At 32.8% G+C, this 17,310-nt stretch overlaps 2 protein-coding genes across 4 annotated transcripts; both read right to left on the bottom strand.

Annotated features, from left to right (window-relative positions):
* Positions 1–7,774: 7,774 nt before the first annotated feature.
* Positions 7,775–13,413, bottom strand: LOC148870050 (cyclase-associated protein 1-like). Of its 3 annotated transcripts, XR_016106607.1 has the most exons (9): positions 13,213–13,372; positions 12,917–13,097; positions 12,421–12,536; positions 12,095–12,330; positions 11,871–11,963; positions 11,574–11,630; positions 11,217–11,360; positions 8,679–8,777; positions 7,775–8,360 (listed from the first exon to the last, which is right to left on the bottom strand). XR_016106607.1 is itself a non-coding variant. In XM_088967667.1 (7 exons), exons 3-7 carry the CDS (start codon positions 11,814–11,816, stop codon positions 8,337–8,339), a joined length of 411 nt encoding a protein of 136 aa, XP_088823793.1. In that variant the 5' UTR covers positions 11,817–12,330; positions 12,421–12,536; positions 12,917–13,413; the 3' UTR covers positions 7,775–8,336. The 3 variants fall into 3 exon arrangements, 1 of the variants encoding a protein (XP_088823793.1); XR_016106606.1 differs by lacking the exon at positions 11,871–11,963 and having other exon boundaries at positions 13,213–13,397; XM_088967667.1 differs by having other exon boundaries at positions 11,730–12,330; positions 12,917–13,413.
* A 1,869-nt stretch (positions 13,414–15,282) lies between these two features.
* FPF1 (flowering promoting factor 1) lies at positions 15,283–16,134 on the bottom strand. Its single transcript, XM_088972293.1, has one exon. It carries the CDS (start codon positions 16,022–16,024, stop codon positions 15,719–15,721), a length of 306 nt encoding a protein of 101 aa, XP_088828419.1. The 5' UTR covers positions 16,025–16,134; the 3' UTR covers positions 15,283–15,718.
* Between the last annotated feature and the right edge of the window lie 1,176 nt (positions 16,135–17,310).

Raw genomic sequence — 17,310 nt, 5'->3', positions numbered from 1 at the left:
CGCAACATGAAGCAATAAAAGGGTCATGGACTAATTTACTCGTGCAGTTTATAAAAAATGGCACACGGATTATTCACTAAATTGTTAGACGACAACAAATTCAAAGGACCAAACCATGAAGACTAGATTTACAATTTTAACTTGGTGCTTAATTCCGAGAAATTGGACAAAGTTGCCAAAAACCAAACACCAAAACATCATAGTGAAAGAGCCTCTGAGGCAAGAAAGGAAGAATATCAGGAATGCGAAGAGAAGAAATCTCTTGCCCGATGTTACATCATAGCCTCACTGGACAACTCTATCTAGAGACAACTTCACAAAATAGATATTTGCAAAGATATCCTAGATAGCTTAAAGGCCATGTATGGGGAGCAAAATCATTATGCACACCAAAAACTCCTCAAATTGTTGATGGCCATGAGGCCATGAGGATGACCGAGAACCAATTGGTTCATGACCATGCCATGAGAATGATAGGGTTTATCAATGATCTAAAGGCTCTTGACTCCCAGCTAGATGATGACATCAAGATTGATGCCATCTTAAATTCTTTACCCATATCCTTTAATCAGTTTGTCATGAAATACAATATGAACAAGCTAAAAGTTAACTTGCAAGAGCTCAGAAATATGTTGTAGAAAGCCAAATAATTGATAAGAAATGACAAGTCAGTGGCTATGCTTGTGGAAGGAGGCAAATCTGACATGAAGAAACAAAAGGGCAAGAGGAGGGCTGAGAGAAAGGGAAACAAATCAAAGAAGCAGAAGAGAGACAAGTCATCAGATGAATGTCAATTTTGCAAGGAGATCGAATACTAGAAGATGAACTATCCTCAATATCTGGAAACAGTCAGAAAGAATAAAGAATGTAATTTTGAAACTAAGGTCATAGAGACCAATATGTTGGTCACTTCTGCCTCCTGGTGTATTGACTATGGGGTTTTTACTCATGCATGTAAATCTTTGCAGGGGTTCAAGAAAAGCAAAAGGCTGAGTGAAGATGAGGTTGTGCTCTACATGGGTACATCTAGACTTAGTTTTTAGAAAATGAACCATTACCCTAAAATATTGTCTTTTTGTTCCACAGCTTAGAAGAAATTTGATTTTTGTTTATAAGTTATGCAAGGATAGTTATTCCATTTTATTTAATAATAAAATTACAATTAAATTGAGTAACAAATCTCACATGTACTCTACCATTCTCTAAAAACAAATGTGACCGAAATAATGTTGGAATACATTCTCATGAAAAGAACATGAGAAACGATTAATCCCACATGCCCATGCCTATAACATCATCGATTTGGCTATATAAACAAAGAACGTATCACAAGATTGGTGAATGATAGTCCTCTAGATTTTTTCACAATAAAAAATCTATTAACTTGTGAACCGTGCTTTTAAGGCAAGATGACAAAGAAGTCATTTACAAGTAAGCCTAAAAGAAGTACAAACACACTTGACCTTATACATACTAATGTATGTGGTCACATGAATGTTAGGACATGCAACTAACATGTCTACTTTATAACTTTTACTAATGATTCACAATTATATCAGTAAATAAACAACAATTTAACAAATTAAATAACTATGGTTGATAGTGTGATGGTCCAAATTTAATCATGTCAAATGCAAGAAGCCATCGAACTTCTATCTCCACATCGATTTCCATCTCCATCTTTCTCTGCGATCTCTGGTGAATCCTCCAGTGTAAATAAATTACAAAAACCCTAATTTCTAATGCTTACATCAGAAAAATCTTAATAAATTTTTCTATAAAATAAAAAAAATTAATTATAGACCAAATAATCAAATAATCGCATGGTGTGCATAAATCTTTCCACCATTAAAGAATTTGATCTCCATCACACTTTTAGTCCAAGAATTCAAGAATTCAACATAAAAAAATTCTAAATAATATAAAATAAATGTAAAGATTAATTTTCAAATCATTGCCCCCTAGCAAAGGTAGAGTGGCCCAATACTTAATATGGGGTTCATTCTCTAATTTATCATTGAAATTAACATATCAAGGTAGTCTTAAGTTTCTACTAGAGTACATAAGGATTACCATTGGAACATAGAGATATGGATAAGTATTGCATGGACATTGGTAAAGTGAGCGCGTATGAGGTGTTGGGCTAGTGGCTAGTTAATCATGAAAGAGTCTTCTAAAGTTAGTTAAGAGTTAATTACTTGTTTAGAACATGAGGGGAAGAGAGTCCAATTTGTGTGGAAGTCGTGGAGTCATGGGTAAACATGAGTCAATGGAAGTCCATATTTTGCTATAAGTTTCATTTTCATGAATTATTATTAAAGAATTTTACTCTTAAGCCGTCATTGTTTTTATTGGAAGTTTATAATCTCTCTTAAAGTAGACGAAACTATGTCACATTCTACCAGATACATAACAAAAAGCAAGTTCATTGGATTTGATTAAGAGATCCAATATAAATATGGGGAAGGGGAATTTGCATAAAAGCCCTATCAAGGAAACTGGAGAGTAAGATTCACACTATTTCCTCTCATACTTTAGATTGAAAGACCTACAAAAGGAAAGAAATCATGGTCTTTAACTTTTGGGATATCTATACTACTTTAAAAAGCACGAATAGCCTCAAGAATATTTCTAGAATTTTGTAAGGATAACATTTACCCCTCTATATTTAAATTTATTGACAAAAAAATGAGGGCAAATAGGGTAATTTGTAATTGATATTAAATGAGTTGAAAAGAGGTAATTTCAAGATATTTAATGCATTCAATCCCCTCTCATTAAATCCAACATTTAAGGTATTAACTTGCATTTACCTTCATTTAATCATATATTTAAGGCATTTTTTTTCTCATTATTAAATTCTATTACTTAAATTAATACATAATAAACTAATAATTTCAATAACATAAAAACTTATGCTTTTAAAATCTACCTCAAAAAATAGTCTTTTCGTTTAAGTGATGGTAAGAAATTAAACCACTTTGGGTCAAATGGACCAACCCATGTTGTCACAATTAAATAATAAAATTCAAAAATAGATAAAATGCAAAAATAATATTGAAATTAAAAAAAATATAGAAACATTTTTAACATAATATATTCAACATATTAAACAATAATAAGTATGATAAATGATAAATGTTTTTATTAATGATGGAAATGGTTTAAAACCAATTGAAAATAAACTATTTTCCTATTCTCCCTCATTAAATCTCATATCTAAGGTATATTCTCTCATTATATCCTATATTTAAGATATATTTTTCTTATCATTAAATTAAAATAGTTAAATCTACGATATTAATTTTAATAGTAAAAGAATAAATATTTTGAAAAGTAATTTAAAAACAAACCTATTTTCTTCCCTCCTAGTGGTGGGTAAGCAATCCAAGTATTCAATCATTTGGAGTCAAATGGGTTAATAAATAATATTGTAATTAAATAATAAAACATATAATACAAAAAAAGAACTGAGCATATCTCTAATATTATATATTCATTATACTAAACAAAAATAAGTATGAAATGTAAGAAGTATTTTTATTAATGATGAAAATGGAATGACAAATTTAAAGTCAACATAGAAATAAAATGATGTCATAATCAAATAATAAAATAAAAAAAAAAGAAAATACAAATAATCACTAAAATAAAAAATAAAGAAGAATTTGAGTATATATTTAATGTTATATATTTATAAAAAATAAAATGTTGGGTACATCTCTAATATTATGCAATCATTATATTTAACTAAAATAAACATTATACATAGGGAATAGTTTTATCAATGATGGAGATGTAATACAAAAATTAATGTCAATCTAGAAATCAAACTATTTTTCTTTCCAGGTGGTGGGTTAGTGGTTTGGGCCAAATATATTAATCGATGATATGATAGTTAAATAATAAATCTTTAAAAAAATAAAAAAGTACAAATAATCAAAGTAATATATAATAATTATGTCAAACAAAAATCAAGTGTGATAAGTAATTATTTATATAATAAAAATAAAATATATAATTTAAAATTGATTAGAAAACAAAGCTATTTTATTATTTAGACGGTGGGTCAAGATCCAACTTTTTAAAGAAACTCATGATGTTATAATTGAATAAAAAATATTTTAAAAATGATAGAACACAAAAATGAAAAGTACAAAATTTTATCGAAAACATTTAAGAACATTTATAGTGTTGTATATTCATCATATTAAATAAAAATTATTTTTATTTATTCCATAAATGAACTACAAAGTTGAATAGTAACAACAACAACAACAACAATAATAATAATGATTTTTTTTGTAATTCAAAATTTCCACATGCAAATGTATGTACTTAATTACTAGTTATCTAAAATTCACCATGACTTCACATTTCTCTTAAACTCACCTTGCCTTTTTCAAAACCTCTAGAAAACCCTTGTCATTGAGTTTTGTTGTCTATGATTCACCTTCTGTAAGATTTCAATTAGATCACCATTAGTGATCATTAATAAAAGTTGCCCATGTAAGCATTCAAGTATTTTACATGACCAAACTGCCCCTGAATGGCAAGTCATCCTTATTAAATTTTTTGATAAAATTACCCCTATCTGTAACCTAAGCCATTGCCTACACCAGGCCCAACTTGCATATATTTAAAATATTTAGTTTTTATAAGCTTGATTGACCATTTAGAGGTAGTTTAGTCTTGTGAAATGCTTAAAATGCTTATATGGGCAACTTTTGTTAATAACCACTAATGGTGATCTAATGGAAATCTAATAGAAAGTGAGTTTTAGGCAATAAAACTACAAACAAGGGGTTCTTGAGAGATTTTGGAAAAGTCACGATGAGTTTAAGTGAAATGTGAAAAAATTAAGGGCGAGTTTTAGATAATATCCCTTGTCTTTGTTTAAATTATTGAATGATATCAAAGAGGGGATAAAGTGAGATGCCACCCAAGGGTGAAGACTTTGATACCATATAGGGTAAAGTGTTGAAAGCTCCCCCAAAGTTTGGTAACTTCATTCACCTCCCTTCTATTATAATCCCTCTAACAAGAGGCATGAAAATGTCCAAAATACTCATGCAATTATTGTTGAGGTTAGTTTCTACAGAAAAAAAAAATACAAACTTTATAAACAACAAAAACAAAGCCAATTTAAAGTTGCAGCTTTACCTTTGAGTGGTTGATATGAAGGACAAATTTGGAAAACAAATCAATTTTGGAAAGAGATTGGAAGGGTTTGGACTAGAAATCCATATGAAGAGAAAAATTGGAAAATAAACATTTTATTAATGGGTATTTTAGACATTTCCATTCCTCTTTCTAGAGAGGATTCTAATGCAACTATGTCAGAAAGTTTACGGAAAGTGATTGCAATTACCAAACTTCAAGGGAGGTTTTAGCAATTTACCCGTTTTAAACATGCATAGTAAGTAAGACGAGACGAATAAAATGGCTCTCACTCTTGTATTTGTGAGGCCTGCTGATTGTAGTATTTGTGTTATCATTACAAATAAGAGTTTAAAGTAGCATTGATAGGTAAAATGGCTAACCATCCAAACTGGTCATGTAAATTATATAGAAAATAGTAAATTTTCCTCCACCCCATTAAATCATAGAAAAGTGGCTACCAAATTTTACTAGAAAAAAGTGTAAATTGATGAAACCTCCTTTGAAATTTTTGACTATTGCTGAAACCTCCCTTGAAGTTTAGTAATTGCAATCACCTTCCCTAAATTTTTTGATACAGTTGCAAATAGACCCCCTTTTAGTAGAATGAATCTTCAAAAGCGGGGCATGAAAATGTCCAAAATACCCATATGCAGTTATTTTTTAGACTAATTTCTGAGAAAAAAAATACAAACTTTATGAACAACAAAAACAAAGATAATTTAAAGTTGCAGCTTTACCTTTGAGTGGTTGATATGAAAGGCAAATTTGGAAAATAAATCAATTTAAAAAAAAAAAAAAGAGTGGAAGGGCTTGGGATACTGATTCATATGAAGAGAAAATTTGGAAAATAAACATTTTTGTCAAAAATAATTGCATGGGTATCTTAATCATTTTCACGTCTCTTTTTAGAAAATTCTACCAGAGGTGGTCTACTTGAAACTATGTTAGAAAGTTCAGGGAAGGTGATTCTAATTACCAAACTTTAGACGAAATTCTAGCAATTTACCTAAAAAAGGGCAGAGTGGTTCTCGCAAACTGAGAAAACATGAACAATTTTCTTGTTTTTTTTTTTAGGTGGGATTTCTAAATCTAAACAGTCTAAGGCCCCGTTTGGTTTGTGGGAATAGAGGTCTGGAATCAGAATCATAATGGGTTATTCTGATTCCAACTGTTTGGTTGGGCAGAATCGGATTCCCATTCCCATTCCTTCTGGAATGGCATTCTCCCATTTGAGGGATGGTCATTCCCTGCCCCTCCTGTCTCTTGGGAACGAAATCTCATTCCTGTTGATTCTAATTCCCAACCATATTTCTGTCTGAACCAAACAGATTATGGGAATGGACCATTCTAATTCTGACTATAAACCGAATGGTCAGATAAAGGCTGACAAAGTATTTTTAGGACTAGCAATATCCATGATACTGAGAGGGTATTATGATACGGGAAGAATTTTGACCAATCTTTCCCACCAAATTTTTTATTGGTAGACCAATTTTTACGATTCTGTTGTTGATTGGTTATCAGTTTTCGCTATCTATCAAGTTGGAATTAATGATGTCACCAAACTTTGCTAAATAGCCTCTATATCACACACAACATCAAGTGGGAAGCAAAGTTAGTTCACCACAAAACTGCTAGAGTGCTAGTGGTCTTTTGTGAATTTCCATCCTCCTGCTCCACTTCTTCCTTCCAACAGATAAAGTTTAGCAATGGATACACTCCGACGACCTATTAAGAGAGCCTTGCTCATCAATTAACCTAACCGTCTGCCCGCCCAAAATCGGGATTTGCTCGCATCTCACACTGACCTTACAACCATATCCCACCGTGCATTGGGAACTTCGATCAATCTTCCTATAAATAATAACACCAAGTATAGGAGATGTTCTCAGTCCATTGCAGCTGGAAAACATTGTGAGATTGGTGTGAGGAGAAGATTAGTACTTGCCTCGCCGATTCAGTGAGGTTGAACCTTTGCTTGCCTTAATTCACTACAAGAAAATTGACCTTTGGCAACAAACCAAATATTGTTTCCAATATAAAAAAACTGTTGCCAAATGTTATACAACTGAATGTTGCTGGCGAAGCCATTGTTAAAAGTAATTTGCAACAATTAAGTATTGTGAAATATGTTTTCTACAACAATCAGTCCAATTATTAGCAAAAATAGCGTTTTGCAACAACCATTTGCAATTGTCGCCAAACAAACTGTTTTAGCAACAATGTATAAAAACTGTTACCTATATAGTTTTTAACAACAACCGCTTACTTGTTGCCTAATGGTACTATCCCTAACAATTTTGTTGACTGTTGTTAATTATAAATTTGTAACAATTGAAGAGTTGTATCTTACAATCATTTTAGACAACAAACTATATAACTTGTGGTTGAATGTGCAACAAATGCCCATTCAAACAATTGTTGCCCCAAATTCCTTATACAACGATCAAGTTAATTGTTGCTAATTGTAAATTAACAACTAAGCAATTGTTTATTATAAATATTTGTGGCAACAATTTTTATGAATTGTTGTTGAATTAACAACAATCAAGCACTTGTTACCTTAATGTTCCATACACAACAATCAAGTCAATCGTTGCTAATTGTAAAGTGGCCATATTAAATAAATGTTTTTCATAAATATTTGTGAACTATTGTTAAATTACATCGCAACAATCAAGTCAATCAAGCACTTGTTTCCAAATTGCTATCACAAATAATACAATTAACACAGAAATTTAGTCCAATGTATCCGTCCACATATCTAAGAGAAGACTGGTAACAACAAGGCAATGCATCCATTGCATAAAGTCTGCAGTTCTCTCCCTGCAAAGCCGAGCAAGCTCCTCAATAACCCCAATAACCATTTCTTCAAAATTCCCCAACAGAAGCATGTACTTTCCTTGCCAACTCTAAAACTGCAAACGCCCACTGATGACATGGCAGAATTTCACTTGAAGATTTCTCATGATAAAGAGAATTTTATCAATAGACAAGAGCTTCCAGTTTCAAACGTGTTGGGAAGTTTGGTTAAGCGGACTGCTGAATTTCCATTGAACCAAGGAAACTTGGTGTATCCACCATAGCTAACAAAGGTTTCACCATTGCAAAATTAACTATCAATTGTGGCCCTTTCATTGCTTTCCACATGTTTAAGGAGCTCAATTTAAATTTCAGCAAGTGTGAAAGATAAAAGCCTGTGGTTGCACCATGGAAATAATGCAAGTGAGCACTCTATAGTCCATTTCAATTTTCACGTATGCTGTATGCATGAAGTTTCAACATGGAAATAATGCAGGTGAGCACTCTATAAAGTATCAATATGGTTTTGGATTTGTTTCCTTATTCTCCATGACTTCATTTTTCTATTATTTGCTCATTTTTTTTTCTAAGTTATGCAACTTTTCCATGTAACAAAAAAGAAAAAACAAAGAAACTAGCCTAAGCATAGTATTTAAAATAAAACAAATAAAAGTTGAAAAAGAGTAAACCAAAGAAAGGGCTATTAAGTCTACCTCGTACACATCAACGGGTAGTGGTAACCTAAGAAATAATATCCATGTTTTAGTGGACGTCAACTTCATCTTTTTGGTGATGGAGGATGTAGACAAGACCTGAATAAGATGCAAGTAATATAAACTTAATTGTCATCGCAATCTAATGATGAAACAAAGGAGAAAAGATTCCAAATAAAATTCCATGTTCAACATTTTCAGCAACTTGAAACCAACTTATTTCTTGAATGATGAAACAAAGGTATTGGGGAAATTATCTTACCCCTAAAAATTTTATCATATACCAATAAGAAGATGGAAAGGTGAACTAGAATAAGAACAAAATAGAAGGATATCCAAAACAAGTCCAACAAGGCAATTCTTTATAAAATTGTATTCCTCAAAATCAACTAAGAAACCTAATTATGTTACCATAGCCTTAACCGCTAGAAGGGTCATTACCCAATGTTGGTGCTGGCTATCTAGGTCTTGGGAGGGGAGGAGTGGATATGGACCTAAAATTTGGCATTTTTGTATAAAGTGGCTACTCTGAGATTCCAACTCACATTAATCGAAGATTTTACACCCTTACCAACTCTAACTGCTAAAACACTAAATATCAACTAATAATCCTACTACAACTTAAAAATCAATTACTAACCCTACTACAACATACCAAATGAGCACCAACCAAGAAATAATAAAACTATTTACCAAAAATTAGAAAAAAAAAGTAATTAGCACATAAACACCATTTATCAGGACATAGTGAGAGCAAATAGTACAGCATTTTTTTAAAAGTTAGGGTAAATTGTATTAATATTAATCAAAAAGAAGTATACAAGTATGTTAGTTCACTATACAAAGAGATCGTGCACATATGAACCATTAAGAGACCCCAAAAAATGTCAACAACAAAAAAAGAAGACAAAAGATCATCCTTGAACTGTAGGTTAATACTCAACCATCTTCTAAGGTTTTCAATAATTTGTTTAGTCAACACCTCTTCTTGAGACTGTTTTTGGTAAAAAATCATTCTATTCCTTTCACCTCTTCTTGTCTTTGCTGATTTCTCACTTGATAGGCAGCAACTATTTGCCATCCTCTCCATAGGCCATTAATAGACGACACACCACACGCCAAAACTAAATGGGCAATTCACACCATGGTAAGGCCAATGAAGGAGTTAATATCTAATTCTTTACCTTAAAATATCTTGCCATTTCTGTCAACCCCAATGCCCCCATAAAAGTCACTCTCCCATCCTCAAAAGACAGATCCCAAGCAACAATACCCAGAAAATATGCCCTCAACTCCAGCTATCTCAAAAACTAATTACAACTATTCCCCCCCAAAGCATACACTTTCTCCACTAACCTGCCATCCTTACACTACCCTCTAGCATACCCCTATCTCTGAAATTACTGACATCAAAACTATTTAGTTAATTCAATGGATGTGACTTCAGAATATTTAAACTTGTCCCTTCTAGTTCTCCACAATCTGCATTGTCTCTTTGGAGGCTCTCAAAATTGAACTTGCTTGTCTAATCAGCAAAGGTTGCTGCATCATCTTCTTTAATATTTCCTCAACATCTTAATCCTTTTTTTTTGTTTGTTACATTTTTTCGAAGGCAGCATAATGTCACAAAATTGTTTCAACCTTATCATTTTAGTTCCATAATAGGGGCCATTACTTGGTGTAATGCTATTGGAAAATTCTTGGGCTGCCAAGCATGAGAATGTGGGTTCAAGTCTGAGATCATCCACTTTGTGCAAAAAAAGCCAAAGGCTTTCAGTCCACACCTCCAAAGACCCTAGATAGCTGGGACCAACATTGGGTAATGGCCTTTTATTTTAGTTCCAAGATATATTCCACATGTTGGCCAAAGAGTTCAGTTATTCCAAAACTTCTGAACATGTTTCCTTCCAAGAAAATTGAGGGTGATTCAATGGTGTCTCATAAATAAAGAGTTCATATCAATTTCAGTAAAAAAAGTTAAAACAAGTGCAAGATTTAGTACTAGGATGCTCCATGCATGTTATAAAGCCAAAACCATGTTAGTTTTATACAATTATAGAGTCAAAAACGTCATGCATATAAAATTGATGCATCAACCAGTTTGTGCAGATGAAGAGAGTCTCTCTCCACATGAAGAACTGACTATGGTATATAAACCTATGGCAAAGGGCAATATATTGTTATCTAGAGAGTAATAATCACATTGTCAAATTGCAAACTCTATTGCTTTTGAATAAAATTCTCAGTTAACTTTGCGCCAAAAAAAAGAAAGCCTATTCTTACAAACTGAAATTCTATTTCTTTTTATTTTCCATTTTACCAGGGGTAGATCAGATGCAAATTCGTGAGTACCTTATATAATCTGAAACTCTAAAAGGTTGGTACTTTATATTAGATGGTACAAAATAAAAAAGGACATATAAATACCCTAGAGAAACATATTTAGACACTTTGCAACATCCCACCCCACCCAAATAAAACAATTCGATCAGCATCTTCAAATATAGCAAATCCAGATAAACAAAGACAAGTCCATACCAAATCAGCATCAACGCCACCACCAGGTACTGATACATTTATTTCACTTGACTTAGCTGTTGTTATAGAAGCCCCCAGAGACTCTTTACTCAGATATAATTGGCAGCCTCCTGTATTGTCCACTGAAATTGTTAGAGTCAAGCCCTGAAAGCAGTAGAAGATGGAAATAGTTGCTAGAACGAACTAAAAAAATCTCACTGTTCTGGTAAGCAAATAAAGAAAAAGTAGAAGCAAACTCTAATCCATTCTCATATTTCATTCAGGAAGGTGAAAACACCTTCTTCTAATTGATAACTTTTTGCATAACCTTTTAAAACTCAAATGCAAGAATTCCAAGAATCAGAAATAGATATATACCTGGCAATGGAACTCAACAACATTGCAGTTCACAATCTCACAAGCTGCTACAACATCCTGTGTTTCAACCATAAAAGCCACAGAACAGAGTCAAGTCCAATCTATGTTCAAGTCTCATGCAATAATAGAATAGCCATTTTATTCACATGTACTAACCATGAATACAATCCCCATCTTAGAGAACTTGTCAACTGTCATATTATTCACTTTCCCAGCAAATTGTTTAGGTAATAATAAATTCATTTACTTTCTGATCATAAAACCTAGAAAAGTTTATTCATGGACTGGATGCCCAACCTTGTTATATATAAGTAGTTGGATAACCAGCCAAAAAAATACTGGTACAGCTTACGGGAAGCAGCAATGACCTTGGATTTGCAAAACAGAGTCCTTGCACCCAAAAACATATACAGATTGTTTTGCATCACAATCATCAATAACCAAGTTATTTCTCCCAATTTGATTCTTAAACACTCATCTGTTAAATATGTAACAATAGACAAATCAAATACCAAACCCACCTCTTACATAAGTATAAAGCTTATCAAGAAAGATGCTTCCTGAAACATGGCTAGCTTTCAATGTTAAAGAAAATCTTAGGATCCTCACTTGCGATCCATTTGAATCTCCAACTTTGGAGGTCCTGCCTTAGAAAATGTTGGAGAACTAGTGCGTGCATCTTTTTCACTGGCACCAACAATGCCAATTCTATTAGCACGGTTCTTTTTCTTCATATCATCCGTTACCTTTCTTAGACCTATGAAGGATGGATTCAAATTAAAATGACATTATAAGCCATCTAAAAAAGAGATGACTCCATCAAATATAGAACATATTGCTCCATTACCAGCAGTCACAGGCTTCCCTGAATTGATTTCTCGAAATACTGCTGCCAACCCTTCCTTCGGACGTGATGATGAAGCGACAGAGGATTCGGGAGTAAGGAGAGAAGTGGGTTGATTCCTATAAAACAGTACATAAAACAACATAACTAATTAGCTAAACAACGATACAAATTGCAGTTTACATATATCAATGTTTTAGCCCAAAAATCCATCTAAAGTTGTTCCTACACGAGCAAGAATAACCACAATTCCTTCCTCAATTAAACTAAAATTCCCAGCAAAATTAGGGGAACTGAAAAAAAATGATAGCTTTCTTCATCCATAACTAAAAAATTGAGACTTAATAACACATACAGGATGTCAACTCTTCTCTGAAAACCCTAGATCAGTAATCAACAAGAATATCCCAAGCAAGCTACAACACTATCATCGAGGAAAAAAAATAAAAGCTTGAGAAAGCAAAATACAGGCACAGGTTAGGGTTAGAAATCAACGCACCTCTAGAATTGAGATCATTCCTCTAAGCTTCGAGGTGATTGAGATTGTGAGTCTTCTGTCGGACCTGAAGCTGAAGGTCATCGATGTGTTGAAGATAATACTATCTGAGACCTTTCTCCTTACTTCATCGTCTTCGAAGAGCACATCTCTTCTGGAGTTGCCGTGGCTTCCTATTTTCTGTCTATCGTTGTCATAACCATTATCGTTTTGATTAGAGAGAAACTTCTTCAATAGAGGGGGTTTTCCTTCGGAATCAAATCAAGTAACCTTGATGATCATGTTTTCATTTTCCTTACCTTTGGAGGTTCTCCTTCACCGCCTATAGGTTAATGGCATTTATTGCCAAAACAGAGATAATCATGGAAATTGTCCCTCCACCCTCAGTTACCATGTCCACAACCAGCAAAACACGAAACTCGAGTGGAATCCCCTTTTCGATGGAGAAGAGTTTCGCGCGCATGGCGTATCTGAGCGCCAAGCTAAAAATGGGTTTGTGCGGGTTTAGACTTTTGGGCTTTTCTTTTCTAAATTAAAAAAAAAAAGTTTATAGCCTTTTTTTTATAAATGAAGTTTTTAGTGATTGTTTTAACACAAAACCAGACATGGTTTTGAAAACCGGACTGGATTAAATGGTCAGTCCACAAAAACCAGGAACCGATCAGGAGTTTGGTTCCGTATTACGCTAGAACCGCCATTTTGCCAAAAACCGTTGATTTGGTCAATAAACTACCGATTCGGGTGGTCGTTCGAACCATCCAACAGTTTTTGGTCATCTTTTCAAAAAGATCTCTTGAACTGTTCATGTCGTGTCAGCCTAATCCGTAGACCTAAAATCCCAGACCCAGCATGACCTACACGATTATATCGGGCCTGGCACAGTCTACGGACCGTCGTGCCGAGCCGAACCAAATTTGTGTCAGGTTGTGGGCGGCAAGGCCTGATTTACACCTCTAGGCATAACAAAACGCCTCTATAACAAAGAAAAGCCTTATTTAACGTGTTATAGAGGCATTTTTTTGGGACCACCTCTGCCCAGGACCCTCTAAATCTATATATTTTAGTAGTGTGTATATATATATATATATATATATATATATGTTATTTATTTCTTTCTTTATAAATATATTATTTATATTGAAAATTTGTAAATGTGTTATATTATTTAATTTCTTTTATAAAAGAACATGTATCTAAATGATGAAAATAGTTGAAATATACTTGCATTTTTTGTTTTGCTTTATTTAAATTGTTATACTTATTTTTATTTTAAGAAATTATTAATTATCCAATGCCTTGCCTCTAGGTGATACATTTGTTTGATCATTTGGGTCAAACATGTCAATTACATGTATACTTATAAGGTTTTTTTTTGCTTATTTTATATTTATATTTATATTTTAATTGTTTAATTAGACAAAAAATCTAAATATTAGGATTTAAGTTTAATTTAGTGTGTAATTTGTGACCCAAGGACCATGATTAGTTAATTAATTTGGTTAATGATATTGGTTCATTGATGGCTAAAAGTTAAAAACCAAACAAATGTTGGGATATTTCCCATATATATGTTGATGTGCCATGGCCTTACCTATTGGATCCAAACAGTCAAAATGATGACTCATGACCTGGAGGAAAAATTAGTTCAACCTCCATTTGAGTAGGTTTTTTAAACATTGATAAAAACCAGCCTTTAGTTAAGTTTGTTATCATAGTTGAACTCCAGAAATAGAAATAAAAGGTTAAAACCCAAAAGCATTGAATTTTCTTCCCTCTTTGCATTTTTTTTTATATTTTTAAACATCCCAATCATTATATTTAAATATTTAATATAACTTTTACATGTTTTCTTCAATTTTTTATATTTTATTATCTTATTTAATAATTTTTTCTGTATATTATTATTTTAATTGTGATGTCATAAGTTGATCCTATTTTGATTAATTAATTACTTGGTTGTCAAATAATGAAATCATTGGAGTTAATTACAATTTTCAATGATTATTGCTAAAGATTCAACGGCATTGCCCACCATCAAAGATACAATTCGCAATGGTTGACTCAAATTTTGTTTCCAATTCATTGCTTTAGCAACAGTTGTAGATAAAATGAGCAACAATTACTTAACATTTGTTGCCAGTTCATTTGATTTAATAACAACGTTGATCAATTGCTTTTGATGCTTATCATTTGGCAACAACCATTTGTAACTGTAATGAAGTGCCTGTTGTCAAAGTCAATTTCGTTGTAGTGATTATGTGTTTCAAATCGGATCATTTAAAAGAAGCTGAAAAGGAAAGAAAAAAACAAAAAATAACCTCTCTCTCTCTCTATAGTCATTCCACAACTGTACCAAATTGAAAATGGGGTTCATTAATTCTGCAAATGTAAATCAAATAGAAAGGGACAACACCCTAAAAACATGCATAGCAACAAGTTTCATTGTGGACAAGATAAAAACAATATTACATAACTGCAGTGCACTTTATTATTATAGGAAAATTAAAGCTACTGTTCACAATGCCCACAACAACAAAATTAAATAATTCCATTGGCAGCAGGTTACAAAGAAACTGATGGCATGTCTGAATCTGTACCCTGAATGCCTCAACCAAGAAGGCTACATTCCATAAATAAGTATACAAGCTTTCAAAGAAGGCTTGTGTACTTTTATTTCTTACATAGCTCCAAAGCATTCATCTAGTAGTAGTAGTAGAAGAAGAAGAAGAAGAAGGAGGAGGTAATAGGATTATTTAGTATGAATATATAGGTAGGGTGTATAGAAGAGAGTGAAGGTTTATGGAATTAGAGATCTCGGACATGAAAAATGTTGGGATTTTTAACAACGATATCATACATGTGAATGGACTTGAACTTGGAGAAGTCTCTGGGGAGAGAGATGAGATCCAGGGAGGAAGCCTTGTGGAATTGGAGCATGTTGGGATTATCGTAGTACCTCTCCCATCCCAACCTAGTAAGAATTCTCTCAAGAGCAGAGTACGATGTGATGACTTCACCAGATGGAAGGTGAACCAACACCTTCCGCTGATCACCAGCTGGGTTTTCCACCAGGCGAATCACTCCGTTGTTGAAAACCCAGACTCCAGACATTGTCTTTCTGTGGGTTTGGAACCCCAAAAGGAGAGAGAGGGTGAGAACTAGAATTAGGAAGGGTGAAGGAATGAAGGAGAAGTAAGCAAGGGTGGTGAAGTGTGATCGAGGTGGTGGTCAAGATGGAAGGGTTGAAGGGGTTTATATACATGTGTGGGGTGCAAAAAAGGACAAATGATGAGTTATGCTGTGTGTTTGCCTTTGGTGTGGATGTGGGTCCCAGGGGTTTAAGAAAAGCAGTCATCGGATCTTGGGGCACACGTGGCATTTTTAGGTTTTGGGATGACTCTCCCCTCCCAACCAGAGGAATCTCGAAGGTCAGTACTTACCTCACTCCTCTTTTCACGTCTGATAATCGACTATTGGCTTTCTTCTCACGTGGACTCACGTGAAGTGAAAAGGGAGGGAAAGTGATGTAGAACTCTCTTTTAGTCATGAAACTCTTATTTCAATATCAGTAGCTGTTGGATAGCGTTTTCTAAGGAAAGTCATCAAATACAGCCCATTTTCCTAAAAGTAAAAAATACATATCATATATAGCCCGTTTACTTGTAGTCTAATTCTATATTTTAAGAAACCAAAAAGTAGGGCCGAAAAACTAAATTGAATTTGATGAAATCGAACCAAAAATTTCAGTTAATTGAATTGGTCTGTTTGGTATTTTAAATAATTGAAGGTATTTGTTCGGTTTCAGTTAACCAATATAAAAAACCAGCAATTATTTGAATCAGCCGGTATACATATATTTCTATATATTATATGTATATTTATGTACAGTATATATATTTTATATCATCCATATATTATAAATTAACAAATATGCATTATATGTATAAATATATATAATATGTTATTTATTAAATAAAATATAATATTTTATATGAATTTCTAGTTTTTTTATTATATATTTATATCATTTTTATAATATATTTTATAAATATAAGAAAAACCAAAAATTGATGAACAAAACCGGTTAACTGATTAATCGATCTTCGGTTCGATTTCGATTACTGGTTTTCCATAAACTGACAGTACTAGTACGGTTTCAAAAATAAATCCATGGTTTGGTTAACAGAACTGTGAGCACCCCCTACCAAAAAGTTATTAACAAGCACTTATTTGGTCAAGAAACAACAATTACTACTTATTGTTGACTTGCTAATTAAATATTATTAAGGGAGCATTCTGTATTCTGTAATGTGAATGTTTTTATTTTCATTTGTTTTTGAAATCATCACATCAGTAAAAAAACAAAAATGCATTATTGAACTTTTTTTTTTATTTTT

This window comes from Nelumbo lutea, chromosome 2, assembly GCF_056320005.1.
Source record: "Nelumbo lutea isolate HS-2025 chromosome 2, American lotus-T2T, whole genome shotgun sequence".
Lineage (NCBI taxonomy): Eukaryota > Viridiplantae > Streptophyta > Magnoliopsida > Proteales > Nelumbonaceae > Nelumbo > Nelumbo lutea.
This window is presented reverse-complemented; position numbering and strand designations above follow the sequence as displayed.

What these genes read in the sequence shown, in the direction of transcription:
- LOC148870050 (XM_088967667.1), bottom strand. Translation starts at nt 11,816, where the DNA reads ATGAATTTATTATTACCTAAACAATTTGCTGGGAAAGTGAATAATATG. An exon ending in TTGTTGAGTTCCATTGCCAG is followed by an intron (nt 11,361 to 11,573) that starts GTATATATCTAT and finishes TACTGCTTTCAG; the next exon opens with GGCTTGACTCTAACAATTTC. An exon ending in GTGGCGTTGATGCTGATTTG is followed by an intron (nt 8,778 to 11,216) that starts GTATGGACTTGT and finishes CATCTTATTCAG; the next exon opens with GTCTTGTCTACATCCTCCAT.
- FPF1 (XM_088972293.1), bottom strand. Translation starts at nt 16,024, where the DNA reads ATGTCTGGAGTCTGGGTTTTCAACAACGGAGTGATTCGCCTGGTGGAA.